This window comes from Phlebotomus papatasi, chromosome 2 (assembly GCF_024763615.1).
Source record: "Phlebotomus papatasi isolate M1 chromosome 2, Ppap_2.1, whole genome shotgun sequence".
Taxonomy (NCBI): domain Eukaryota; kingdom Metazoa; phylum Arthropoda; class Insecta; order Diptera; family Psychodidae; genus Phlebotomus; species Phlebotomus papatasi.
The window spans coordinates 34,303,571-34,331,532 of NC_077223.1; the positions used below are offsets into that span (position 1 = coordinate 34,303,571).

General features: G+C 34.9%; 6 protein-coding genes across 9 annotated transcripts in view; 5 read left to right on the plus strand and 1 right to left on the minus strand.

Moving 5' to 3' along the window:
- The window catches only part of LOC129803599 (protein FAM117B-like), a 101,504-nt gene extending 93,419 nt beyond the window's left edge, over nt 1–8,085 (plus strand). The window contains exons 3-4 of one of the 2 annotated variants that reach the window (XM_055850293.1): nt 6,843–7,470; nt 7,534–8,085. In XM_055850293.1, coding sequence (XP_055706268.1) covers nt 6,843–7,470; nt 7,534–7,920 — 1,015 coding nt within the window. In that variant the 3' untranslated portion in view covers nt 7,921–8,085. Of the gene's footprint in view, nt 1–6,805; nt 7,471–7,533 lie in introns of those variants that run through there. The other variant, XM_055850295.1, reaches the window with a different exon arrangement.
- On the plus strand, nt 1,078–3,818 carry LOC129803604 (sodium-coupled monocarboxylate transporter 2-like). Its single transcript, XM_055850302.1, has 3 exons — nt 1,078–1,683; nt 1,751–2,378; nt 2,446–3,818. The coding sequence occupies exons 1-3, from the start codon at nt 1,145–1,147 to the stop codon at nt 2,827–2,829; spliced, it is 1,551 nt and encodes a 516-aa protein (XP_055706277.1). The 5' UTR covers nt 1,078–1,144; the 3' UTR covers nt 2,830–3,818.
- A 3,516-nt stretch (nt 8,086–11,601) lies between the features above and the next one.
- On the plus strand, nt 11,602–19,766 carry LOC129803607 (4-hydroxyphenylpyruvate dioxygenase). 2 transcript variants are annotated; one of them, XM_055850306.1, is made up of 4 exons: nt 11,602–11,724; nt 11,783–11,977; nt 15,984–16,859; nt 19,652–19,766. In XM_055850306.1, exons 1-4 carry the CDS (start codon nt 11,722–11,724, stop codon nt 19,724–19,726), a joined length of 1,149 nt encoding a protein of 382 aa, XP_055706281.1. In that variant the 5' UTR covers nt 11,602–11,721; the 3' UTR covers nt 19,727–19,766. The 2 variants fall into 2 exon arrangements, 1 of the variants encoding a protein (XP_055706281.1); XR_008751875.1 differs by having other exon boundaries at nt 11,621–11,724; nt 15,984–17,156; nt 17,219–19,766.
- On the minus strand, nt 19,562–20,944 carry LOC129803608 (uncharacterized). Of its 2 annotated transcripts, XM_055850308.1 has the most exons (4): nt 20,842–20,944; nt 20,700–20,781; nt 20,435–20,631; nt 19,562–20,341 (listed from the first exon to the last, which is right to left on the minus strand). In XM_055850308.1, the coding sequence occupies exons 1-4, from the start codon at nt 20,942–20,944 to the stop codon at nt 19,770–19,772; spliced, it is 954 nt and encodes a 317-aa protein (XP_055706283.1). In that variant the 3' UTR covers nt 19,562–19,769. The 2 variants fall into 2 exon arrangements, with proteins under 2 accessions (XP_055706283.1, XP_055706282.1); XM_055850307.1 differs by having other exon boundaries at nt 19,562–20,631.
- Nucleotides 20,945–20,968: 24 nt separating this feature from the next.
- LOC129803612 (uncharacterized) lies at nt 20,969–21,729 on the plus strand. Its single transcript, XM_055850312.1, has 2 exons — nt 20,969–21,347; nt 21,406–21,729. Exons 1-2 carry the CDS (start codon nt 21,111–21,113, stop codon nt 21,694–21,696), a joined length of 528 nt encoding a protein of 175 aa, XP_055706287.1. The 5' UTR covers nt 20,969–21,110; the 3' UTR covers nt 21,697–21,729.
- Nucleotides 21,730–21,827: 98 nt separating this feature from the next.
- The window catches only part of LOC129803594 (formin-like protein), a 48,782-nt gene continuing 42,647 nt past the window's right edge, over nt 21,828–27,962 (plus strand). Inside the window, exon 1 of the mRNA XM_055850285.1 lies at nt 21,828–22,603. Within this exon, the coding sequence (XP_055706260.1) occupies nt 22,415–22,603 (189 nt within the window). The 5' untranslated portion in view covers nt 21,828–22,414. The remainder of the gene's footprint in view (nt 22,604–27,962) is intronic.

Sequence of the window (27,962 nt, forward strand, 5' to 3'; positions counted from 1 at the left end):
TAGAAAATATGTAACTTTAAAAGAAAAATAGCAGATAAAAATAATATAGAAACAGAAAAATTATGTCAATTTTGTCAACTGGATATTTTTTCATTTACGCGAGTACGTAGAAAAGTAAATCAATCTACCAAAAATTATCCCATGTTTGCCTACATTAACCCCAGATTTTTTGAGAAGTTTCACAAAGTCTTTCGATATTGAGAAAAATTCTAAGTACAAAAAAAAGTGAAATTATTAAAAAAAATTATTTTTAATCTATTTTGTCTCACTTTGCCTCATTTTTCGATTTTGAATTTTTTGTTCTATGAACGAAATATTCTTCGACTATCTCCGAATCAAATACAAAAATAAAAGAAAATTCGCTGAGCTAATTTTATGAAAGACTAAAAACACATGATTCTAAGCCGAAGAAAACAGAGTTAAAAGTCTGAAAATATTTTTTTATGGAAGAGGAGGTGGTCGCGGAAGACAGGAGGTAAATATTTTTTAGTGTTAATGCTCAATGGTGCCAAGTTTCAACAATAAAAAAAAATTGCGGTATTGATTCATTTAAAATCTGACTAAAACGATAATAACGTAAGGCTTATGTTAGTAGAGTTACTTGTGTTGGTAGTAATCTTTATAACGTGAAAATTACCTTTCCTTTGATTTATTTTGTCGTTTCTATCTCATGTTGTTTTATCGACATATTTGTGTACAATCGCTCAAGTAAATATAAACATTTTTTATTGAAAAAAAAGAAACTCATTTTTATCATTATCCATCAGAGTTTATTAGTATTACTCTTGATAATAATCATCTGACCCAAAGGACCCAACGGTGCCGGATAGACTTTCTAATGTGAATCCAAACATGCCTCAATCATACGCACACTCGAAAATTATAAAATGAACTATTAGAAGAAACGGAAAGTATCTAGTTATGCTCGTGCAGCATTTAGGAATTTAGTCACATTTGATCACTCTTTAGCTTAACACTGAATCAAGTTAAGATGTTCTCAAGCACTGAAGCTAACTTTTCTTTTCTGGACTACTGCTTCTTTGTAATAGTGTTTCTTGTATCCCTTGCAATTGGGGTTTACTATGCTATCGCGGCTAGGAGACAGGGGACTAATGTTGAAGACTACCTTTTGGGTAGACGGAATATGCAAGTGATTCCGATAAGTTTCTCCCTTGTGGCTTCAGCAATTTCCGGATCATCTATGCTTGGTCAGAGTACAGAAGTCTATACTTATGGTCTTCACAACTGGATTTTTCTAGTTTTTGGATTAGTCCGAACCATATTAATTCACTTCATTTTTCTACCAGTTTTCTACGAACTCCAAGTAGTATCGAGCTTTATGTATTTAGAACGTCGTTTTGACCGTACTGTAAGATTATTTGCAAGTGCAGTGTACATCTTTTCGGGATTATTCTTTATACCTTTAACCATCTACGTACCCTCATTGACCTTTCAAGAAGTCACTGGGGTGAACATTTACGCTACAGCTGTGATTATCATGATCTTGTGCATTTGGTATACGGCGGTTGGGGGCATTAAGGCTGTGGTTTGGACGGATATGTTCCAATTAATACTGATGTTGGCATCTACGTTACTGGTACTGTGTGTTGGTTGGTACAACGTAGGAGGATTAGAAAATATCTGGCAGGCGATGGATCGTGGTGGAAGGCTTGTCTTTTTTAAGTAAGGAGAAGGATTGAATATGAAAAGAGTTGTTTCAGATTGTAAAATCTGGTATTTAATTTTGCAGACTAGACTTTGATCTCGAAGCTAGAGGAACCATATGGGGATATATCTCTAGTATAATGTTCATCTCAATCTATTACATTGGGATGAATCAAAGTAGTATTCAACGATACTCATCGCTTCCAACTTTGCGGAAAGCCAAACAGAGTTTATGGATACAGCTAGTCCTTTACCTTATAATTACTTTAATGGAACTTGTAATTGGGGCAATTATGTACACAGCCTATGAAGACTGTGATCCCTACAGTATTGGACGGATTAAGAAGGTGGATCAAATTTTACCGTATTTCGTACAAGGGAGAGCATCACTTTTTCCTGGCTTCAATGGGATTTTCATAGCAGGGATTTTTGCGGCAGGACTCTCAACAACTTCAACACTCTTAAATACAATGAGTGGAACAATTTACAGTGATTTTATAGCTTCAAGACTTAAACGTATAACTGAAGAAAAGGCTAATCGTATTCTAAGAGTTCTAGTAGTCGTTCTCGGTACTATAGGGACGCTTATGATCTTTCTAATAGAAAGAATGGGAACGATTTTTACAATCACCTTCCGAAGTCTCAGCATTTTAACATCAACAATATTTGGACTTTTTATTTTGGGAATACTCATTCCACGTGTAAACAGCAAGGTATATTATGTTTTTTCTATATTTCAATTTAAAGTTTTTTTTTCTAACACGGGTTGATTGGTTCTAGGGCGTGAAGTATGGCGTTCCCATATCTGCGCTTGTTGTACTGACCTTATTGATTGGCAGCTTTAAAATGAAAGATCCTTTCCTTCCAATGAGAACTGATGGATGTCTAAAGGACGACAACCTAAAGCAGTTGTATCAATCACGAATAATATCTAACACATCAGTAGTAAACCAGCAGACAGATTTACCCTGGGTATTCAAAATTAACTATCAATATCAGACGTTTATCGGACTTTTCTTAAACATAAGTATTAGCTACTTGGTCAGTATTTTTACTGAAAAAGAAGAAGTACGAGATCAGCGACTTTTGGCAACTTTTATGAGAAAGATTATTCCACAAACTCCACTTTTGCAAAACACTAATCACAGAGCTACAGCAATGTGAAGAAATGGTTGGTTTTTGGTAGTTACAAAAGTGCCAAATGAAAATCAAATATTCTATAGGGACACCTCCTGTAATCGCCAGTGGAAATTTATTTCACCTCAAGAAGAAAAACAAATTTTCTGTCTTGCCCAGAACTTTCGGTCCGGATGTAGACCTTCTTCAGTGGTCGACTAGACTATGTTTTTTGATTTCCTGAAGTTCGTTATGTTTGGAAAAATAGAGGATCATCACCGGGGTATGAATTCTGAGATTCGTGAGTTACTCACATGAGAAATTCACGACTCTGAAATCAGCTTTAGTAAGCGTTTAATCAAGTCTTCGGAAAAACTATACTGTGCTTCCTTAGGTACTGTATGAGTTTTACATGACACTTTACTTGAAAACTTATCGAAACTCTTACAAAAGACGATTTAAAAGCCATGAATTTCTCACGTGAAAAACTCACGCATCTCAGAATTCATACCCAGTAGTAATCACTTGGGAAGGTTTTAACTATAAGATAATTACTTTTCTTGTTACTTTTCTTAATTTTCTTTTTGCAATTGTGTCTTTGATGTGATTTGATTTCTCAAGTGATTACTGCTGGTTAATCCTCTATTTTTCCAAAAATAACTAAATTCAGGAAATCAAAAAACATAGTCTAGTCGACCACTGAACAAGGTCCACATCCGGACCGAAGGCTCTGGGCAAGACAGAAAATTTGTTTTTCTTCTTGAGGTGAAATAAATTTCCACTGGCGATTTTCGGAGGTGTCCTCATATCCATCACGCCAGCTCATTGTCCAATGAAAATCAAATAGTAAATAATTTTAAACGAGATTAATTTTTTATGCAATGAGAGTGCAATATTCTGGAATTTTGGAAATATTAGAAGTTTCAATTATTTTTCTAGCTAAAATAAAAATGATTTTTACAAATGATTATTGTGTACATGTTGTTATACTTTTGTATGATTAAGAGTTTCAATAAAACAAATCATACAAAAAAAAATTTAATTAAAAATGTATATATTTTAGTCATCGAAACTCATTTTACCGCATTATCAACCAAGAAAGATGAAAACGATGTGGTTTTCTTCGGGGTGGTGGTTTATTTTCTTCGGAGATTGATTAACTAAGGAATTAGTATCTTTTATTGGGTTTACACATTTCAATCAGAAAGACATAGTTAATCTTTAATTTAAACTAAACAAAAAACATAAATAATATAAACAGAAAATTTTCCATATTGTTCTAACAGTGAAACATTTTAATTTTTGATTTTTTTACCTACCAATTTTGTTTTCTTTTACTTACCATTTTATATTTTCTCATCATTTTCGATATTTTTACTTACCAAATTTGATTTATTTACTTACCATTATTGATTATTTTACTTACCAATTTTTAATTTTTACATACCAATTTCTATGTTTTACTTACCAATCTTGATTTTTACTTACCAATTTCTATGTTTTACTTACCAATCTTGATTTTTACTTACCAATTTCTATGTTTTACTTACCAATCTTGATTTTTACTTGCCAATTTTGATGTTTTACTTGCCAATTTTGAGTTTTTTACTTACCAATTTTTAATTTTTACTTACCAATTTCTATGTTTTACTTACCAATCTTGATTTTTACTTACCAATTTCTATGTTTTACTTACCAATCTTGATTTTTACTTGCCAATTTTGATGTTTTACTTGCCAATTTTGAGTTTTTTACTTACCAATTTTTAATTTTTACTTACCAATTTCTATGTTTTACTTACCAATCTTGATTTTTACTTGCCAATTTTGATGTTTTACTTGCCAATTTTGAGTTTTTTACTTACCAATTTTTAATTTTTACTTACCAATTTCTATGTTTTACTTACCAATCTTGATTTTTACTTACCAATTTCTATGTTTTACTTACCAATCTTGATTTTTACTTACCAATTTCTATGTTTTACTTACCAATCTTGATTTTTACTTGCCAATTTTGATGTTTTACTTGCCAATCTTGATTTTTACTTGCCAATTTTAATGTTTTACTTGCCAATTTTGAGTTTTTTACTTACCAATTTTGATTTTTTACTCAACAAATTTGCTTTTTTTATTTCCCATTTTTGATGTTTTTACTTACCATTTTACCAAAATACTTACCGTTCTGCTGCAGCCTTAGCAATAGAAATTATGGATAACGCAATACATTACATACCTTTTTTTATCGCACGTTTCGAGAATGATTGCTCAGTAATAAACATTATTATGAGTTAAAGCCAGTGATAAGCCTAGATCAGCTTATAGAGGTGCGATTCCTTCATTGCAAATTTGGATTGTGGCAAACTCGAACGATATTTATACATAAATAATGCAAATTTCGTTTAATAATTATTCTTAAACTGTATGTAACATATTATCGTTATTCATCATTCATTTTCAACCGCTTATCCCTATTGGGGTCGCGGGCCCATGACATCCAAATTAGCAGCCCACGCTTGTCGATCCTCCGCCACTTCAGGAAGATGTTCGGGTTCGATCCCGAGGCGTTCCAAGGCAAGATTCTGAATTTGATTCAGCCACCTTGTCCTAGGTCTGCCTCGAGGCCGAGGTCTCCTCACAATGGCTTGCATAGCTTTTCTGGGGAATATATCGTTATAAATAAGTAAAATTGAATGAGAAATGCATAAAAGTGTCTGAAAATCTTTAAAGTCGATTATCTCGGAAACTTCGCGGAATTTCACGACTCGCGAAAATCCGCGTAATTTTTCGCGACCCGCGAAAATTCGCGAAAAATTTCGCGGCCCCTGAAAATTCTCGAAAAATTTCGCGAACCGGTTTTTCAAAAAACTAATAGCATAGAAATCGTCGTACGCGCGAGTAGATATATTTAAAATAAAATGATGAAGATACTTATCTGTTTCCAAATCGGAGATATTGCGTACTACGGACGGACGGCCGGCCGGACCCGAAAATGGCGGACTACCATTTTTGGCATCAGGGATGTTCAAAACATATACCCTGTGAATTTCAGCTCGATCGGAGAAAATCGAAAGTTTAGTTAGTTAGAAAATCGGAGTACCACAATAGGTGTGATTATGAAGGAATCACACCTAAAAAATGTCTAATATAATTATTTGTATGTTTATAATAAAGTTCTTCATTAACTTTAGACGCAAGTAGGTAATTAAAATGAAAAGAAAAAGAGTTGAAACTTTTATCATTCGCAATTCCCTCAGTTTCTGTCTACCACTCTCACGGAGTGAATCAAAATGTTCTCAAGTGCTGAATTTCATTTTTCACTGTTAGATTACTTTTTCTTCGTATTAGTTTTTGTTGTATCAGTGGCAATTGGGATATATTATTCCATCAAGGCTAAACGACATGGGAGCAATATTGAGGATTACCTCCTAGGTGGAAGAAATATGCAAGTTCTTCCGATAAGTTTCTCCCTTGCATCTACTGCAATTTCCGGATCAACTATGTTAGGACAAAGTTCTGAAATCTACGCTTATGGTGTACATAGTTGGATTTTTCTATTACTTGGAGTTTTTCGTCTTTTAATGGTTCAATTTATCTTTTTGCCGGTTTTCTATGAACTCCAACTTGTGTCGAGTTTTACTTATTTAGAACGTCGTTTCGATCATACAGTTAAAATCTTCGCTGGTGTCGTTTTCATTCTCTCGGGTTTTCTGTATGTACCATTAACTATTTACGTGCCTTCCTTGGCATTTCAGGAAGTTACTGGTGTGAATTTGTACGTAATCGTGGTTATTGTAATGGGTTTGTGTGTTTGGTATACAGCTATTGGTGGGATTAAGGCTGTGGTTTGGACTGATATGTTCCAATTAATACTTATGGTGGCGTCTGCATTAGTGATATTAGGTGTTGGCTGGTATAACGTAGGAGGATTAGAAAATGTCTGGCAGGCGATGGATCGTGGTGGAAGACTCATCTTTTTCAAGTAAGGATAAGAGAGAAATGGATTGAATCAGAAAAATGTGTTTCAGATTGTACAATCTCTACAATCTGCATTGCATTTTGCAGATTAGACCTTGATCTCGAGGCTAGAGGAACCCTATGGGCTTACATGTTTAGTATTATGTTTGCATCAGCTTACGGATTGGGACTGACGCAGAGTTGTATCCAACGATATACTTCCGTTCCAACTATAAGAAAGGCGAAATATTGCATATGGATCCAATTTTTTCTCATAAATGCCTTAATTGGAATTGAGATTATTATAGGGGCAGTTATGTACACAGCCTATGAAGACTGTGATCCCTATAGTATTGGACTGGTGAGGAAGGTGGATCAACTTTTAGCATTCTTTGTGCAAGAGAGAGCATCACTTTTTCCAGGATTCAATGGAATATTCATAGCAGGAGTCGTTTCTGCTGGACTTTCATCAACATCTTCCTATCTCAATACCATGAGTGGCACCATTTACAATGATTTTCTTGCTAAGAAATTTAAACGTGCATCTGATGAAAAAGCAAATAACATCATGAAGCTAATTGTAGTGATTTTGGGTGTCATTTCAGTTCTTTTAATATTAATTATTGAAAGAATGGGCACAGTTTTAACCATCACCTTTCAAAGTATTGGCATTGCAACTGTGACAATCATGGGACTCTTTATTTTGGGAATGCTCTTTCCAAAGGTTAACAGCAAAGTAAGTCTTTAGTAGGACTACAAAAAAAAAACATTCTTTCTTCTAATTTTATCAATTTTTTAGGGTGTTAAATTTGGAGTGATTGTATCACAACTTATAATGATAACCTTAATGATTGGGGAATTTAGGAAGCCCAAGGACCCTTACCTGCCAATGCGAACCGATGGATGTCATAAGAATGACGGTCTTGAAAGTTTTATGCAGAATCATCAATTTACCAATGTGTCTACTACTGTGAACCAAACTTCAGATCTTCCTTGGATATTCAGACTCAACTTTCAGTATCATACTATTATTGGGCTTTTCTTTAATATGTGTATTAGTTTCTTAGTCAGTTACTTTACAGGGGGTGAAAAGGTTCTAGATCAGCGGCTATTAGCAACATTTTTAAGAAAGAAACCTCCACAAGAATTACTTATGAAAGATTCTGAATCTAGAACCAAGACTTGATTTCTATTTTTATTATCTTGATTTCTTTCTCTATTGCAATAAACATAATAATACACAAAATGTTTCAATCAAAACTTGAATTGACGCCATAAAATTTTGTGAACAATTATTATTTGTTTGTAATAAATAAAATCATTATAAATAAAAGAATCAGTAAAAACGTTACATATTATGTGTTCTATAAGTGTGTTCCGCAAGAATTTAGTTTCAGACCAATTTTTATATTTAATTGTATGTTTTCCGTAAAAGACCACTAATGATGAAGAAAAGTTATTATAAATCTGAGCCTACGAATTTTCTACTTACCATTGTTTTTCTTATACTACTTAATGATTTACTATACATATTTTAAGAGCCGAGTAAAAAATCTGTTTAATGTTTAAAAACAGGGGGGTGACATCAGGTCTGAAAAATGCGATCAGTTTTAGTGCAAATTTTTCCCTGTTTTCGTACATATTTCACGAGATATCTCCAAAACTACGTTGGTTGCCAATTTGGGGTTTTCGGTTGCCTATTCTATATTAAATCGGCTTTCATTCTGTATTTGTATTACAGTAGACTCTCTCAAATTCGGGCATTTGGGACCAAAATGTCACCCGGATTAGAGAGAAATTCGGGCGACAAATTTTTTGAAATGCAACGATTTTTATTCATCTGAATACACATATTGAGTTTACATACTCATATTTATAGTAAATTTCATGAAAATCCCTTAATGATGCAAAATAACATCAAAACTAAGACAAACCATGGCAAATTTGAGTATATTTGCTTCATTCAAGGGGATATATCAGGGTTGGAAGTGGTGTACGGTTGAAAATGAAGTGCTTGGAAGTCTTTGGAAGTGGAAGTGCCCGATTATAAAGTCTTTTCTGTCTAATTCAATATTCTTCAGACTACGCTACTTTTAGTTAATATTTTTAATTCGAACGTCAATGTAATTTGAAAAGATCTTTTTTAACATTTTACAAGTTTGATTATGATTATGAGATGGAGCAAATATGCTCAAATTTATTACAGCTTAATTTGTGTTGTAATTTTTCCGAGGAAATATTCAGCTGAATAATAGTTTTCTTTAATTTTTACAGTTATTTCAAATTCATATAGCTGCTCACAAATAATGACATAGCTATTGCAATTGACTTTGAATCAATTTGATATATATATTATATATATATATATATATATATATATATATATATATATATTTTAATAATTTATCGCAATGTATTGGATGATTGCATAAATTCGTGGGACTTTTTCGCAAATGTAGTCAAGGGGTATCCCATAGAACACATCCACCATTTTTTTTTGTTTACATTTTTGCATATGCTGAAAAAGTTTTAGTTAGTGTATTACGTCTCTTCAAAAGTTTTCTTCAAAAAGGTCGATTTGTGCTTTTGAGTACTTTTACAAAATGAGAAACGAAATGGAACATTTGTAATATTTAATGTTTACGTAATTTGGAATGAAACTAAGTGATGGACTTCCGTAAAAAAAACATTTTGTAGGTTTATTTCTTGGAGATTGTGTCCTTGCTCTAAATAAAGATGATTAAAAGTGTCTTTGAACATTTCGAAATAGTGGTCTATTCTTCGAAATATCAATTCCATTTTAAACTGCCTCTAATATTGATGGCTATATTGTAAGTATCCCAATGTAAGAAAATTTTTCGATAACAATTGAAGAGATTATTAAAATGTTGAAAAATAATTTCGGAGAAATTTCTCTAATACAACAATAACGGAAAAGATCCTGTAAAAAATAGCTTGTTGCAAAAGTTAATTAGCAATCACTAAAAACCTTTCTCAAGAGTGCAAAACGTTTCAATTTTAAAGAATTTTGAAGCCAAGAAGAGAATCAAGCTTAATAAAACGTGAAGATACATCTGAAGTGCTGAATTAGTTGTTGCACTCGTACTTTTGGATTCTTACAGGCTTTCCAGCACAGCGTCAATAATTGCAAACGACAATACATTTTTTTAGAGACTCTATTTTCCAAAAGTAGCTTCACTAGTTTCTTAGGAAAATTCAAAATATGTTGATAACCCCTTCGTAAAACAAAGATAATATTAAATTACTGAAAGTATGCAAGAATATCTGCCGCTGCAAAATGTTAGAAATATGCGGAATAATAAATTTCTTCAGCTATTTTTTAGTATAGATTTCTCATAAGATTAAATAAATTATTGATTAGAAAGTGTAAGAAGTGCATGAATTGCAGGAAATGCTGGAAGTATTGCAGCATTTTCGAGAGTGTTGCGAAATTTTGGAAGTGCGCAGGGCTATTCCATGCAAATTGTGGAAGTGCCTGGAAGTGGTGTACATATATGGGAATCATAGGAAACGTCATGTCCCTGTTTAAAAATCATAGGCCGAGGAGGAGTCACCGAAAGCCGATGGGGGAAATGCATATATACATGGTTAAAAAGCCTTCCATAAACCTTGTTCCCATGCCAAGTTTCTGATATCTATTTCTCTTCAGAGAGGAGTTATGATAGAAAAAGTCCACATTTTGCATGGGGCCTACTGAATGGAGGGGTGGGGCAGGGGGTAGTATGCATGGATTAAAAGCTTAAATCGTCAACTAACTCCATATCGAACTTCAGAAAGATTACTATAGCTAATCTTGAGTAATACGATTAGTATTTTTTTCAAAAAGATAAAAAGCGTTTTTACAAGGACTTACGACGGGTCTCCGCGGTTTTTTCATATACATTGCCTATAAAATGCGCCTAGTCCTGACTGTAGACGCCACATAGACTACCTCCCATACATATTTGCCCATTCTTCTTTCAGTGCAAATAGATTTAACTCTAGGACGATTGGGTCACCCGTGACCCAAAAATGAAATGTTTCCTACGGCTTTCTAATGCTGTATTTTGCTCTAAATAGTTAGAAAAAATTATTTTTTCTGACCCTCGATTTTTGACCTTCTCGTCTTTTAAGGGTTAAACCACGCTTAAATGGATAATTTATTTGAATTCTTGATTTAAATTCACTTACCGATTAACTACTGATTTATTACAGATTCATTCCTTTTTCCTAAAGATGGAAGATTTTAAGTTGATTCATCACCATTCACATGTTGTTTGAGTGAAAAGCACACCAAGAACTTGTGGATGAATATTGTGAAGATTCTTTTTTCAATAAAACGTCGCTTCGCAACAGATTTAAGTTAAAATACGTAAGAGATATCAAATGGAGGCAAATACTTAATAATGATATTCAAATGAAATCGAAAAATTGTGGAAAGCCAGTTTTTCCTCACCGAGGGGCTCGTCTCATTAATTCATTCTTGTGAGATAAACAAGAATTTGTTTATCCGATAGATGTTGTTGTTATTGGACACAAAATCACACCACTGAAGATTTTTATGTGACAACTGATCATGTCTCTTGCACGTGCAGAAGGATTTTTCATAGAATTTTTGCCTTGGCATTAATATCCTTGACCCAATTATTCAACATTTTCACTACACAATCCACGGTATACTGGTTCCCGGACTTTCCCCCCAAATTCATGCAGGATTTGCTATTGCAGCAATTGAAGAACTTTGTAACTATTTTCCTCGTGTTGTGCTTGTTGCGCTTCAAAAGTGATTTCCGTGGATAATTTATTGATAGAGACTCTGCGCGAGATCCAGAAACTCGTCTGATCACTCAGGTTTACTGGACAGTATAAAAGCCACTGTTAATCTGAGGACGACTTGTAGTTTGTTCTTAAATCTCGCAAGTTAAACTTCAGAGTGATTTTTTTTTTGTATTTTTTACCAGTGCCAAGTTATATAGAATTTGTGAAAATGGTAAGATTTTTCTAAAGTGTGATCTTGGAAGTTTGCTAACTTGTGGATTGTTCTGCAGACCTCCTACACAGATAAAGGCCCTAAGCCCGATGGAGGACGTTTCTTGTGCTTCGATCACATTACATTTTGGGTGGGAAATGCCAAACAGGCTGCCAGTTATTACACCACTCGCTTAGGATTCCAACCACTCGCCTATCAAGGATTGGAGACCAATTCCCGCAAAGTTGTGAAGCACGCAGTGAAACAGAATAAAGTGAGTAGTCTCTTTTGAAGAGTGTAATAAGTAGATTTTCTCAAGTATAAAGAGCAGCTTGGTGACGTGATTCTGTTTCCAAGGTTTCCAATCATGAAAAATGTTTTTTTGTCCGTTTCTGTTTTTCTACTTTGACTATTGCGATTATGTATGTGAATGTAGTATGATTTCGGGAATCTTGGCTTTGTGTATATCCTGTATATCTAATATTTTTCTAAATTCCGGAATTGACCCGTGGTTCTCTTCAGGTAAATTTGAAGCATTGCACAAGCGATTATAATGGGTCAGATTAATTAAAAACATATTGAAAAAATAAGTTCTTCGATGCTTGATTCGTGTGATGGTACCGCGGCGCTTTCCCCTAATTAATTAAATGTAATTAATAAGTTTATGTTTTAATAAGTTCTCTGTAACTTTTCTAAATATGAAAAAGATTTACGGTAAAATTTAAGGTCAGTTTTGGAGCCCTCATTAAAAAGTACATGCCTTCGAATAATATGAATATATTTTTAGTTTTCTTAAGAGACTTACACATTTCTATTAAATATTAGTTAGCTATCATCAATTATTGATAATTATGTGATAATCATGTGTAAATTTCTTAAGAAAAGTAGAAGAAGTTCACATTATTCGAAGGCATGAACGTTCGAAGGGAGAGTATTTTCTCCTACCATTGATAACTTTAGAAATATAAAAACTCACCATTTGCCTCTCAAATGACATAAACTCAAAGTATAACCGGTTTGCATTAAGTTGGTTGCATGTTCTGACCATTTTGAAATACTTTTTCAAATGAGGCAACAAACTTTTCTCAAAAATGATCAACTTTTGGAAAACAATTATTTTTTATATAAAATAAAATTATTTAATATTTTTTTAATATATAGATAGGATCTACGGATTAAAGCGAACTCATTTGAAAAAAGAAAAATTTGGAAAGGTAATTTTTTCTATCATTTTTTCCACTTAGTTTCTCAAATACAGATTAGGTAACAAACTATTGACACCCCCCACTGTATTATATTAACCTTCATGAATCTTCTTAATCGTAAAGTTTTAACCCTTTAAGGACGATTGGAACACCGGTGTCCTATAAAGAAAATAATTTTTCCTGACTACCCAAAGTTATTTTTTTCTTATGTCTGTACATAATTGTAAAGTAGAAGGTTGAATGAATCTAGAATATTTTTCGCAAGTCTCTAGCTATTTGCTATGTAGTAAGTATTTAAGCTGAAAAATGGCGAATTTTTAAATTCTCAAATTCATAATATAATTGATTTTATTTATATTTTATACTTCTAATATTTTTTAAGCAAAACCCTTTTGGCAATAATAATTACAATACTCATACGTAATATTTTTCATTAAAGCGAAAAATATTATTCATTGGTATTGTCAGAAAAATTACTTAAATTTTTGGTCTATTTTTGTCCCTATCGTTCATAGAAGCACAAAATACACCGAATCAGACTCTGTTGTACTTTCCAAGATTAGATGTAAGACTTATCATTGATTATGTTTCCCAGTTCAATTTTTATTTTTAATTTTTAGTCCGTAAAAAGTGTCTCGTCGTTAAAGGGTAAAAGGATTCCAAAATTCGAAAAATTTTGGATATGAAATTTTGGGCCCTATTTTTAGAATATTTTCCTTTCAGAAAATATCGATATAGATGATTAATTCAATTAAAGCACATTTCTTGTTAAGACAGAGAAATAGCCAGGATAAGCTTATGGTAGCTCAGATTCCTCAGATTCTTTACAGGTAACCTCGAAATGCGTGCAATATTCGGTTTGCTTGCAACTCGGAATGCGTGAAAATTCGATTGTGAATAAAATTTTGGAAGTAAGGAATTGCGTCGAGTAAAGTGTTCTCACCATCAGATACGGTTAAAATCGGTTCGACGCGATTCTTTACCTTCAAGATTCAGTTCGGCTTAGAGAATCTCTATAAAATCAACTTTTAAAAAATAACTCGTAAAGCATATATTCTATCGAGGGAGAGAGTACAGTAGATTCTCTGAAATTCGGACATTTGGGACCGAAATGTCACTCAAATTAGAGAGAAATTTGCGCGACAAACTTTTTGAATTTGGTTTTTATTTTCCAGATGAACGAATTTCGAGAAATCTTGTCTACCTTAAAGTATGTTTTTTTTTTGAAAAAGTTTCCAAAAATCAAGTCCCACAGGATAAATTTTTAAATGAAAATTTCAGGAAATATAGTTTGAATATTGAACTTTTATATGCGCAAGAGCTTGAATGAATTATATTTTTTATTATGCCGAAAAGAAATTAGAACAAAATCTGCTGTTTTTTTGTCAATTTTGACCCACGTAACCACCTAAGTATATGTATCGACGAATTAGAATAATATATTTTATTTTTAAAATTTGTCATTTTGATTTTTTTGTTTTACCTCATTCACTTCCATTCAAGTGAAGTGGGACGGAAATCTACTAATCAAAATAGATCAATCAAAAATTTTGATAAATGCCCTACCTCTAATTATTGATGCCCTACCTTTAATTCAACTCTAGCAACGTACCTGTGACAAACCATGCCAAATTTGAGGATATTTGATTCATATGATAATTATTATAATCAAACTTGAAAAAACGAAAACAACTTTTTTCAAATGTAACTGCTGCCCGAATTAAAAAGTAGCCCGATCTTAAATGAGCCGAATTAGCGAGAGTCTACTGTAGTCTTGAGAAGAGTTGTAGAGCAGTAAATTTCCTATACGAATATGCTGACCTATGTTCTGAAAGCTCGTGAAAAAATAAATATCCAATTTGGCAATATTTGCCATAGTTTCCCACAAAACGAAGAATAGAACCAACCCCTAAAAATGTTAAACACACCGTTCTTAACTTCTTGACGATCTTGTGACACATTTAAGATTCATTTGAAGAGGAAGAAGAAATTAATACGTAGTTTTTTAAGATATAATTAAAATTCAGCTCCAGAAAATATTTCAGTTCTATATCGTCCTTTGATTGGTTTGAGCTTAAAAAAAAAATTATACATTAGAAAATGTTAGCCAATCAGAGAGCGGTAAGCGGTCTTCAGACTAGAGATTTAGCCAAGTTCCTGAAGGCCTCAAAATCCTAAATAGCAACCAATTTTATAGTTTTTTTCAAAATCTAATATGTTACTTGTTCTTAATAATTGAGTTCCAAGTTAATTTTTCCAAAAAAAATCTTGATTGATAAGAATTTAGAGGAGTTAAGCCATATGACTAATACGGGTTTCAGACCTAAGCCTTAACCATGTGGCTTATCTTTTGCAATATCTGATCAGTCAAGATTTTTTGGAAAATTTTGATTTATAATTGGATAATGAAGGCCAAATTGCCTATTAGATTTTAAAAAATCAATAAAATCGGTTGCTGTTTAGGGTTTTGGGACCTTCGGCAACTTTGCTAAACCTCTAGTCTGAAAACGGTCTAAGGCGGTCTTCAAACTAGAGGTTTAGCCCAGTTCCCAAAGCTCTCAAAATCCTGAATAGCGAGCAATTTTATTGTCTTTTGAGAATCTATATGTCACTTATCTTTAATAATCCAATCCTAAGTTGAGTTTTTCCAAAAAATTGTGATTGATAAGGAATTAGAGCAGTTAAGTCATATGACTAAGTCTTAGGTCTGAAGCCCGTATAAGGCAGTCTTCAGACTAGAGGTTAAGGCTAGTTCCCTAAAAGGTCTCAAAATCTAATAATAAGCAATTTTGTTAGTTTTTCAAAATTTAATTAATCATTTAGCTTTAATATTCAATCCTAAATTTAAAAAAAAATCCAAAAAATCATGATTTAAAGAATCTAAAAAAGTTAAGCCATATGGCTAAGCCTTAGGTCTGAAGCCCGTGTAAGTTTTAGATCTGAAGCCCGTATTAACCGGCCAAAATATTTTATGGAATTACATATTTAATTAAATGTTTAAAGCTTATTCCGATCAAATTTACTACATTTTCAGTATAAGTGAATTTTGCATTCCTCCCTTTTTTAATTGTGCAGATTGTTTTTGTATTCGTTTCCGCGTACGAGCCAGACAACACCGAAATTGGGGATCATCTCGTGCGCCATGGAGATGGAACAAAGGACATTGCATTCGAAGTAGATGATCTCAATGTAATTGTGCAGAGAGCTAAGCAACGTGGAGCTAAACTCATCCGAGACATCTGGGAGGAGCAGGATGAGTATGGAAAGGTGCGTTTTGCTGTTGTTCAGACCTTTGGGGATACAACACACACATTTGTGGAGCGTTCTCAGTACCGTGGTGTCTTCTTGCCGGGCTTCAAGCCACCCATGGATGGGGAGGATCCTCTGCTAAAGCATTTACCGCCAATTGGACTCAATTTTATCGATCACACCGTTGGCAATCAGCCAGATCTTCAGATGGAAAGCGTGGCTGCTTGGTATGAGAAAACTCTAATGTTCCATCGCTTCTGGTCTGTGGATGATTCGCAGATCCATACGGAATACTCAGCTCTAAGGTCCATTGTGATGACCAATTATGAGGAGACAGTGAAGATCCCAATCAATGAGCCCGCCAATGGGAAGAAAAAGTCTCAGATTCAGGAGTATGTGGACTACTACGGTGGTGCTGGTATTCAGCATATTGCCCTCAATACGAATGATATTATAACGGCCATTAGGAATTTGAGAGCACGCGGAATGCACTTCCTGACCATCCCAGACTCCTACTATGAGATACTCAAGAAGAGACTCCAGGAAAGTGGTGTGAAGATCAAGGAGGATCTTAAGATTTTGCAAGAATTGCAGATTCTCATTGATTATGACGAGAATGGGTATCTTCTGCAAATCTTCACCAAAAATATGCAAGATCGTCCCACTCTCTTCATTGAGGTCATCCAGAGACACAATCACAATGTAAGTGAATGAAAAATTGTTTTTGAAAAATTCGCAATCTTGAATTTTTCAAGGTCAAAGTTTAATCACTTTAGGGAGAGCTTAGTACTCAACCGATTTGATCAAGAATGAATTTAATTGAAAGGTTTTGGAATTTTCAACGCGGTTGCATCAGTTCCAACTGATAATGGAGTGGTATTTCCGGTATTTCTGTAACATTTATGTTTTGCTTGTATGAGTATGAGATATCAAGGGGTACTCAAGTAATCAGATTGACTCGAATTTTTACTTCCCCGATATGTTATATGGGTTCCCCGAGTTTACTGAAAAACTATAATGACTTTTCCGATTTTCTTGAAAAAAACAAATGGGTTTCCCAGGTCCCCTGAAAAAAAATGAGTTCCCCGTGACTTTCCTGAAACATGCGATCCCCGGATTCCACAAAAAAATAATGGTTCTCTGGGTTCCCTGAAAAAACGAATCGGTTCTCCGTGAGTTCCTTGAAAAAAAAATTATAGGATCCCCAAGAATTTTATGGGCTCCCTGTGAGTTCCCTAGAAGCGAATGGGTTCCCCGTGAATTTCCTAAAAAAAATTTATGGGTTTCCCGCGTTACCCGGCTTCTTGGGTAAGAATGGTTCTAGTACCCCGAAATAAGTTGCCCCTTGTAAAATATCGACTTTCGAAGTTCAATGACCCTTTATAAGAACGGATTTTGAATCTTTTTTTTTCTAATTTTGTTGCGTTTTCGGATAAGTTTTGGAAGTAGTACAAACAGTCCGGGTGGATAATTCAGCTCGTCCTGAATAAAAAACTTTGTAACTTTGTAAAAAAATGGCAAAACGTCCCGTCTTTGCGGAATGCTCGAACTCACGAGAAAGAGCTATCCGTGTATTGAATTTTCGTATGGTTTTTGGTACATACGGCTTTAGTACCGATTAAATTGATTGATAAATTAAAAAAAAACATCCCGAAATGACGAATTGCAAAACAAAAAATAAGTTTTATTATATTTCAGCATGAATAACGAGCTTTCGAACAAATAAAACAGTAAATTCGAAAAAGGTAAATCTTGGTAACTATAACGACTCATGACGAATTAAGTCCAATGCAGTCGGGTTAGAAATTTCAAGATCTTTCAAAAAATCCAAATTTAAGGAAATCGGTTGAAATATAGGCCCTTCAGTAGTTAAACTTCGATCTTCTAAAATTCGATATCGAAATGGTTTTCGGACATAGGTGTCCAAGAACGAAATATGCGCCTTATTTGACTACCTCTAAAATCTAAAACATATTCGAAAATGAAAGAAATCGTAGGAGCCGTTTTCTAAATAAACAAAAAAAAACTTAGTTTTGGAGGGGGTAGGAGGGGGTGGGAAAAAAGACTGTCCTAAATAATATTGACTTATGGGGGGTCGTCGAAGACCGAAAGTCGATATCACTTACCGTTTGGCCTCTAGCCGTGTCCCCAAGTTGAAAAAAAGTGGATTATATAACTGCTCTCTCTCTCTCTCTGAGCTGGAGCAGTAAAAAAAAATAACGACTGAATTACTCACTCTGACTCTATTTACGCAGGGTTCTAATTTTATCTAATTTTATCACCAACTTAAAGGAAAAATTCACTTCCATTTTTTCTGACAAGGGTTTCTGGTTTCTCGGATTTCGCGATGCAGAAATTGGGTTTCTTCCGTTTCGCGATGCAAATCTTAGTTCTCGGGTTTCGCGATGCAGACATTGAGTTCCTCGATGCAGAAATAGGGTTTCTCGGGTTTCAGGATTCAAATCTTGGGTTTCTTGGCGCGGAAATTGGGTTTCTCGGGTTTCGCGATGAAAATCTGGGGTTTCTCGGGTTTCGCGATGCAGACATTGGGTTTCTCGATGCAGAAATAGGTTTTCTCGGGTTTCGGGATCCAAATCTTGGGTTTCTCGGTGCAGAAATTGGGTTTCTCGGGTTTCGCGATGCAAATCTTGGGTTTCTCGAGTTTCTCAATGCAGAAATTGGGTTTCTCGATGCAGAAATAGGTTTTCTCGGGTTTCGCGATGCAGACATTGTGTTTCTCGGTGCAGAAATAGGGTTTCTCGGGTTTCGGGATGCAAATCTTGGATTTCTCGGTGCAGAAATTGGGTTTCTCGGGTTTCGCGATGCAAATCTGGGATTTCTCGGGTTTCGCGATGCAGACATTGGGTTTCTCGATGCAGAAATAGGTTTTCTCGGGTTTCGGGATGCAAATCTTGGGTTTCTCGGTGCAGAAATTGGGTTTCTCGGGTTTCGCGATGCAAATCTTGGGTTTCTCGAGTTTCTCAATGCAGAAATTGGGTTTCTCGATGCAGAAATAGGTTTTCTCGGGTTTCGCGATGCAGACATTGTGTTTCTCGGTGCAGAAATAAGGTTTCTCGGGTTTCAGGATGCAAATCTTGGGTTTCTCGGTGCAGAAATTGGGTTTCTCGGGTTTCGGGATGCAAATCTTGGGTTTCTCGGTGCAGAAATAGGGTTTCTCGGGTTTCAGGATGCAAATCTTGGGTTTCTTGGTGCAGAAATTGGATTTCTCAGTTTTCGGGATGCAAATCTTGGGTTTCTCAGTTTTCACGAAGCGTTTCTAGAACAATTGACAAGAATTTCTCAATATGAGTTACCCCTTGACCAACTTAAATTCCAAACTTGATACTTTCCTTTTTCGAATTGGATCACAATAAGAATCTCCCATTCCATGAAATAAAACAGCCTTTTCATTGGTTTTTCGTAATTTTATAAGAAATATATAATTTGTACAATTCATGGCAAATCGAATAAAAATATTTTTTTATCAATTACAGGGCTTCGGAGCTGGAAACTTCAAATCACTGTTTGAGGCCATTGAGCTGGACCAGGCCAAGAGGGGAAATTTGTAAAGATTTAACAGGATATATCAATAAAGTTGCTTGTAGATCAGGTTTAGGATTTTTTCCTGGGACGTTTGCATAATCGGTCGCTCGGTGATGCTGGTTGTGTTTTTGCCGTGGGCGGAAAATCGAGATCCCAGAATCCATCTGGGGTCAAGCAAGGTCGTCCAATGTCCGGAGACTTGATTTTTTCTGGCTTATCAACTTTCTGTGGAACTTTTGGGGGACTGAGGAACTTCTCTTGGGAGTCATCGATGAAAATTGTATCTTCCGGATGGATTTGCGTAATGTCATCTTGGAGGCTTGTCTTACGGTCTAGAGGTGTGTCACCCAGCTGATTGCCCCTGCTCCACAATTTTGGCTGAGTAACTTTTTCGGGCGTAGCATTGACCAGTTCCTCACAGAATGTCTCATCTCTGTCGACTCTGCTAAAGTTCAGGGTCGTCTGGCGCAATTTGAGTTTTTTCTCACTATTGGGCGATGAATCAGGAATTTTGGAGCGGGAGGGCTTGATCATATCGAGAAGTTTGGAAGGCACTGTGGGCTTTTCTAAGGCAGAAATGTTCTTGGACGTCATCGTTTCATTGAGGGCTTTTCCACTAGAGTACCACCGAACAGGACTAACTTTCGATTTTGGACGTACGGGGAGATTATCCACAAAGATATTGTCTTTCTGAGGAGACAGAGGCAATCTACTCTCCTGTTTTTTGGACTTACTCTTCCTCCTCGGCGAATTCTCCTTGCCAAACGCTTCGTCTGTCCCCACCAAAAAGGCATCATCCCAGTCAGATCCTTCAGCTGTTCGATCCTCATCCTCTGAAAATATAGGCTGGGTTTGCAGAATTGAGCTAGAAGACTCTTTCCTTGAAACTTTCGGCTGAGACGGTTGGGACGGACCGAATTTCATCCGGCACCTATAGCATAAATTTTTTTTTTTAGCAAAATCTGAATAATGATTTTATGATCTATTAGTAGAACTTACTTCTCTGCTGCCTGGAGGATGTCTATTTCATTCTTCAGGGCTTCTTTTTCCAAGGAAACTCTCTCAAAATCAGCCTTCAAATCTGTAAGTACAAAAAGTAAGGTTAGTTTTGGTTTCAGGCTGCTAACATCACCTCCCTCACCTGAATGATGTTTCCAGAGTTGTTTCAGGAGGCTGATGAATGAGTTACTTCCTTCCCCTATTGCAGGATTTTCCTGGGTTTTCTCACAGAACAAACAACCCATTTTTTGAGCGGAAAAATTTTACAAGCTTGCGAAACTTGTGTTATGGCACATTAATCCCACTTTGCTATAAAAATATCCCATTGTTTACGTTTTGATTTTCCGGGCATTCGCATTTGAGAGAGTGTTTTCTTTGAGGAAATTGTGAAAAAAACGAGAAAAGATCACAATGAACCGATCATTTTACTTTGACAACAATCGCCGGAGTCAAGGGGACAATGGTCAATCGAATCGTAAAAGTTTTTCACCCTACAACAGTCCAAATCAGGGTCAGGGAGGCAGTGATCAGGGATTTCGGGGCTTTCAAGGGAGAAATAGATTCAGACAGTCCTTTCAGCAGAATCCCTACAGCAAGTCGTATTCCCCCAATTCGCCACAGAACAACTTCAGAGGCAGGAATAGCCAGGTAAAAGGCAGGAAAACATGTTTTTTCTTCGAATCTGTCATTTAGTTTTATTTTTCAGAAATTCTCTTCGAGAAGAGATAATTCTATTGAGCAGTACTTCCATCCGTCGATGCTTGAGGATCCCTGGGCAGGTTTGCTGGGGAACCTGGGGAAACAGAAGCAGGAAGCGGAAAATGATGAAAAGACTTTGGAAGAAGACTCTCTAACGGGGAAGTTTTCTCAAGGCGAAGAGAGGCAATCAGATGATACAGAAGATGCCCAAGAGAGTCAAGAATCAGAATCATTGGAAGAAGCAGTGGAAAATGTGGAAAATGATGAGAATTTTGAAAAAATCTCTGAGGAAAAATGATAATAAAAAGGATCTTGGGTTTATGTCTTGAATAAAATTTCCCTCCACCGGACGAATGTCCCATCTCTCCATGGAGAATTATAGGAAATTTCCCCGAAGAGGGTGGCGGAAATTTCCGATATTTCCATGAATAGAAGAAATTTATAGCAGTTGGATTGCGGCAGTCAAAGCGTAAACATCGTGTGAACATTCCCGTGCTGCCTCTTCATGTAACAGTCCATATTTCCCTTGAAATTAAACAAAAAGTGCTCCCAAAGGTGTTTCAGTGACCCCATGAGGTGCCTTCATGTGGTGGAGAGTGGAAAATTGTGAAATTTGGGGCCGACCTGTTGATATTAACGCCATTGTTTCAGGAGGAGAGTCGTAGGAGGCTCTGGAGTGCGTCCATTGGAATTGTTTTAATGTCGCTCAAAAGTGCTCAAATCTTGTGATTTATATTTTGTGTTGTCTGTAATTATTTGATATTTGCTATTAAATTGCTCTGAGAGCCCAGACCATTCCGATAGGGACTATCCGGTTTGGCTGGGGCGTGTGTTGGGGTATAGGAAAGAGACGGGACAGGAGACAGAGGAAAAAATTCTTTTGGAGGAGCCAACTATGGAGCATGTCTGTGAACAAAGGCGAGAGACGTTCATGAGTCATCTCGCAGACTTTTGCCACAGCGCGTGATGTGCATTCGTGAAAGTGAAATTTGCAATAAATTGCCAAAGTGCTGACGATGGGTATTTCGGCGTCTAGGACGCCCGATGGGCACCAATCTGTGGAGACCACAACAATCCATCGGGATGAGATCAGCTACATGAAGCACCACCACAACAGTCACCACATCCGCCAGCCCAGCGTCCGACGAAGTTGCCAGCCAATGCCGGATCGCAATGAACTGGAGAGGAGATTCACCAAAGTTCTCGTAAGTATTTCTTTCTCCTAGAAAAAAAGACAATCTCAATCCCAGCATCTGCACCTTCTCCAATATATTGGAATCACAGGAGAGAGGAGGTGCAGATGAGAGAGCCTCAACATGAAGTACAATTCGAATTTTTAAGTGGGTGTTTGTCGCACTCAGATTCTTGCTCTTCCACTTCTTTCCCTTCCTTCCACATTCTTCGTGTGGCATTCTCCCGTGGTCCCAGACACTACGATTTCTCCTCACTCTCTGTGCCCAAGAATGCAGTTTCGTCTCTATTCCATGGGCGTCACTAAGGGTGGATTACTCCATTCAACACACAGACATCCTCCAACAAAAAACCCATCCTCTTCTCCAGCATTTTTCCACTGAACTCTAGGAGGACTCCACTCTGGTGGCACTCCGTAAACATATGTCTTGTGGCAGAAATTACCCAAAAAAAATGTGATAATGATCAGTTTAGGAAGAGAAAATTTGCTGTTTCAGCCACAAAATTTTGATAAACATTTTAAGTAACAAAAACAAGTCACAAAATCTCAGTCTTTCCAACGTCCCAAAAAAAATATTGATAACAGTCTTCTACGCGAGAAAAAAATTTAATAATTTTATGGTTTCTGAGCACTTCCACTTCTGCTGGTAGTAACAGTAATTTTTATTGCTTTTAATTTGAGATTTTTGTTTAAAAAGATTTATGTATAAATTCCGTTGGAATTATTTTAGAAGTGTGGGAGGCATTCTTGAAAGTTAAACTTGTTTATGGCCAAAGATTCTTACAAGAATTTACTACCATTTTACCTCTTATTAGACAGTTTTAGTAAATCTTTTTTATGACTTATTAGAAAAATGATGTTTTGTGGTTTTCCTGAAGATTAAGGGTCATAGAGGTGTGTTCAAATTAAATTCAGTTAGAATTGAATAGTTTCTATCTTACTCTGAATAAAAAAGTTTTGCCAAATTAGCAAAAAAAAAAAATCAAAAGTTTTGTGAAAATGATAAACATCTTTTGACAAAATTTCAAGAAGATCCATTTGCACGTTCAAAGAAGATTTTTTTTAGATTAGCAATGATAAGTTATGATAACTTAAAATAACAATTTTATATGTAGAAGAAAAAAATTCTCTACATTTAAATAATATATTTTCTTTAGTTTTACTAAATATATGGTAAAGGCTCATAATTTTGTCCAGTCTGCTTATAAGCATCGATGTTCCAAGTTTGAAGTGCGATATTTTCGATACTGATTGACTTTTTTTGTTACTCTCTGTTCAGAAGGATTGTTTAGAAACTTGGCAAGCTACCTATCGTCTTATTTTTACTAAAATTAGTTTTAATACGTTTAAAAATGAATTGATATGTAGAGGTGAATTTGACTCTTATTTTGGACAACTTGGTTATTAATTTGGACAATTTGGCTGTAAATTTAGACAGCTAATCCGTCTCAACAGGATGCCCATTGTTCTTCATTTCATGAACCAATCTTACCAAGTCCTCTTCCTTTTCATGTAAGGGAAACGTAGAATGTCACAAGAAGCCCGGAAACTTTCCATATTATTCATTAAAGTGAGTTGACTTCGGTACTCCAAGTACGTGCGGATTCGCTCATTCCCTGGCCTTTCCGGGAGCCTTTCAAGGCATTTCTCGCTACATATCTTTCATAGAGATGATGCTCATTTGTTTCTCCAGGCATTTGTCCAACCTAGTCATCACAAAAGCTAAAACTTCACGAAATTTCGTGAGAAAAACACCTGTCCAAAATAAGAATTATCACCTCACTGGTGAATGTCTTAAAAAATTTCCCATTTTTCACACGAAAAATTTAATTCACAAGGCAAATCTCACTTCAGGTCAAATGTACAAATCACCACTAACGTGAATCAACAAAATTTTCAATGAATATTCAATAATATCACTCAAAAAAACGAAGAAGCATTGTTAGTACTCCACCACAGCTAAATAAGACTAAAGTAAACACGAAGAACAGATATTTTTCGAAAGCAATTGCTCACACTGAATTTTCAACAAAGCAATTTTAACTCAAATCATATTCAAAATTTAACGTATTTAGTGTTAAAATCTTCTAAAACGAACAAATATTTAGATATAATTCATTATTCATCAAATATTGGAATAAAAAACCATAATTTTAATCAATTTATTTTTAGTGTCCAATTCTATCCTCAAAGTGTCCAAAATAAGAAACTGGTCAAAATTATGAGCCTTTCCTCTATTCACTAAAAATATCTTTCTTAAATTTGGGAAAGTGCATTTCACATGAACACCGTTACGTTTTTGAAAATATTGTTCAAATTTGAGGAGTAAGAATGTCACTTATACCCCCCAAATGCCCCAAATGTTCAAATTTGAGGAACTGTACTGTATTAAGGGATAATCTGCTTTATGTTACATAAAACAACCCTAACATTTTCATCACTTTTTCTTACATAAATAAATAAAATTATGGAAATATTTATTTTGTCTAAAAAATTGTAGATTGTTTGAACAATTTGGTAGACTATTTATGAGAAATTATGTTATACTGTTTGTGTACCAATAAGGAGACATAAAGGCCAAACGGTTAGAAATGAAATATTTGTGGTGTCCAGAAAAGAAGCGGAATTCTGTAACGATATGACAATGTCATATGATAAATTTTTATTGTAAATTCGTAAGCAGGACAACAATAAAGGTCTGAGTACCAAATCTATATTGCAGGGATCTGTTTGAAACTGATATGTATCGTTGTCTTCATTTTATCGAATAGTTTTCCAGAATTCACCACATTAGAAATTCTAAATTTATCATATGACAATGTCATACGGTTACAGAATTCCCATACAAGAAACCTCCCATAAGTCAGTCTTTGCATTGAAAGCTCTGTTCCTTTTCAAAACCATGTTTTCTCGGTTATATCTCGAAAACGTATATAATACTCTCCTTTTTATGTCTGATATATTTATTTCAAAGTTAATCTCGGCGAACATATTGGAAAATGAACCTGAATTGTTTCTTACAAGGTTTTTTCACGGTTGTTCGTCTGTCCGTTTGGGTTTCGCCAGATCTAGAGACCAAACGGTTGTGACCTTCGGGATACTCTCATAAATCGACCCAAGGATCGTTAACATGGCCCTCATTTTCCCCCACTCCTCCCCTTCTACTCCAAAATCACGTTTTTTGGGGATTGTTCGAAATTTTTTTTCTCATTTTTAGATGTATTTTAGAGTAGGAATGAGCAAGAACCGCTTGAAACCGAATAAACGTCAAAATAATCTTGTCCAGATTGTGTTTTGACCGTTTTGACTTTGACGTACAATTTTCATTTGACGTTTGTTCGGTTGGAAACGGTTCTTGCTCACCTCTGTTTTAGAGATTACCCAGGCAGACATTCGTCCTTATACGAAAATACTGTTGAATAATTTCTAATAATGGTTTTTCAAGGTCAAAGGTCGGAAAAAGCGCTAGAAAGCGTAGTTCTCGCCCAAATGGTATCATACTTTGGGCTCGTTGAAAAGGTCTTGGAATGACAGACACGAACAAGAATTGATTCGAATCGGTTATTAACCGGTAATGAACTGAATCCGATACTCTCGTTCAATTATAGAGCAAGGTCTCTTCCATATAACCCATTATTACACAATTAAAGAAGAGGACGAATATTTTTTTCAAACAGAAGGCTTATTTTATCCCTCTCTTGAATAAATCTAAATAAATATTCTGCATTTTATCTCGAAATAATGAGTTGCTTAATTCTTATCTTGGGCTCATTGGAAAGGTCTTGGATTTTCGAATAAAACCGATCCGATTCCATTCATTCGGAACCGGTTCATAACCGACAACTTATTTTTATTCGAAATTTAATTATATTACTTCTGAGGTGTATTTTGAGCAATGTTTTGAGTGATTTATAAATTGGTTAAATAATCGGTTGTGAACCGATAAGTAATTTTTGTCTGAAAATAAATTCTATTGACTAAAAAACCAAAATTGTAGGTAAAAATATTTTATTTTGATCATTAAAATAACTCAAAATTGACCATAAATCACTTAAAATTATATTTAACTTTTCAAGATAAGTTCGATTATAAAATTTCCATTTACCAAGAAGTTTTCGTAATTTTGTTCTTTTTAAACTTATCATAGTTTTTATATTGAGCGGTTACAAAAAATTTTTGTCTCCTAATATTTTTTTAACATTCAAACCAGAATAATATAAAGGAAGTGAAGTACCGACCATGAAGGTTAGTTCTGCATCCCAAAATAAAATGATTTTTTTTTTTGAAAAGTGATCGTTGCTTTTCACTATTTTTTTAATTTTTTTTTGTAAAATATCTTCCATTAGTTATTAATGAAAAAATAATGCTAGAGATGTTTCGTTAAAAGTGACGAATAATTAAAAAAAAAACATTTTCGGGTGACGATCTAACTCTCATGATCGATAAATATTTCAAGCGTTTCAAATTTCAATTACCTTATCCTAAAATAGTAGCAGAAAATAGTAGAGGAAACTGGGGCACCACCAAACATGGGAAAGAACCAAAGTCTCATTTTTATTTCTAAACTGGACTATCCCAATCAAGTGGACAAGCATCCCTGTAATTCATATTAAATTCTATAACTCTTGTCCTCTAAAGTTCTTGTTTTTGCAGTGTTTGGTGCTACCCCGTGTTTGGTGGTGCCCCAGTATCCCCTATTCGCAGTTTATTTTTAGAAATACCTCACCGGTGATTTATTATTCCTAAATATTTTAATCATTATTTATAATAGTTGTTTTATTTCTCGAACTCACTACTAAGTTACTTTTATGTTATTGTACTTTTACCATTGTTTGCTGTTTTCTCAAGTTTGTTGTAGTAATTTTCTTACAATATTTTCCTCAAGTTTACAAGAAAAATATTTTGTCGTCGACTTTGCAACCATGAAAAGTTTCTTCTAAAATATTATTCTTATACTGTATACTGTTAGATGTTACACACATGACAAATTTTCATTTGAAAAATCTGTATTTAAGTAGGAGGTTTTTTTTGCGCATTTTAATCTGGAGATTTGCAAATTCTTTTGGATGTTGAAGCTCAAATGAGTCACTACTGGGGGGATTATGATGCAATGCTTATTGATTGTTTAAAATGGAAAAAAAATTGTCGTGCATTTCACGGAATTTCTTTATTACAAACAATGGGAAAGCGTCTCAATTGTGATGTATAGTAAGTTTTTTTTATGAAGTAAATTCTTTGAATTTCCCTTGAGAGAGCGTGTAATATTATCTTTATTTTGTGGTAAAGGAAAAAGTATTTTAAGGGGGCAAGTGTCTCGCCTTTTAATTATGAAATGTGGGTTTTCTCACAACACCACACATTTCCATATGTGA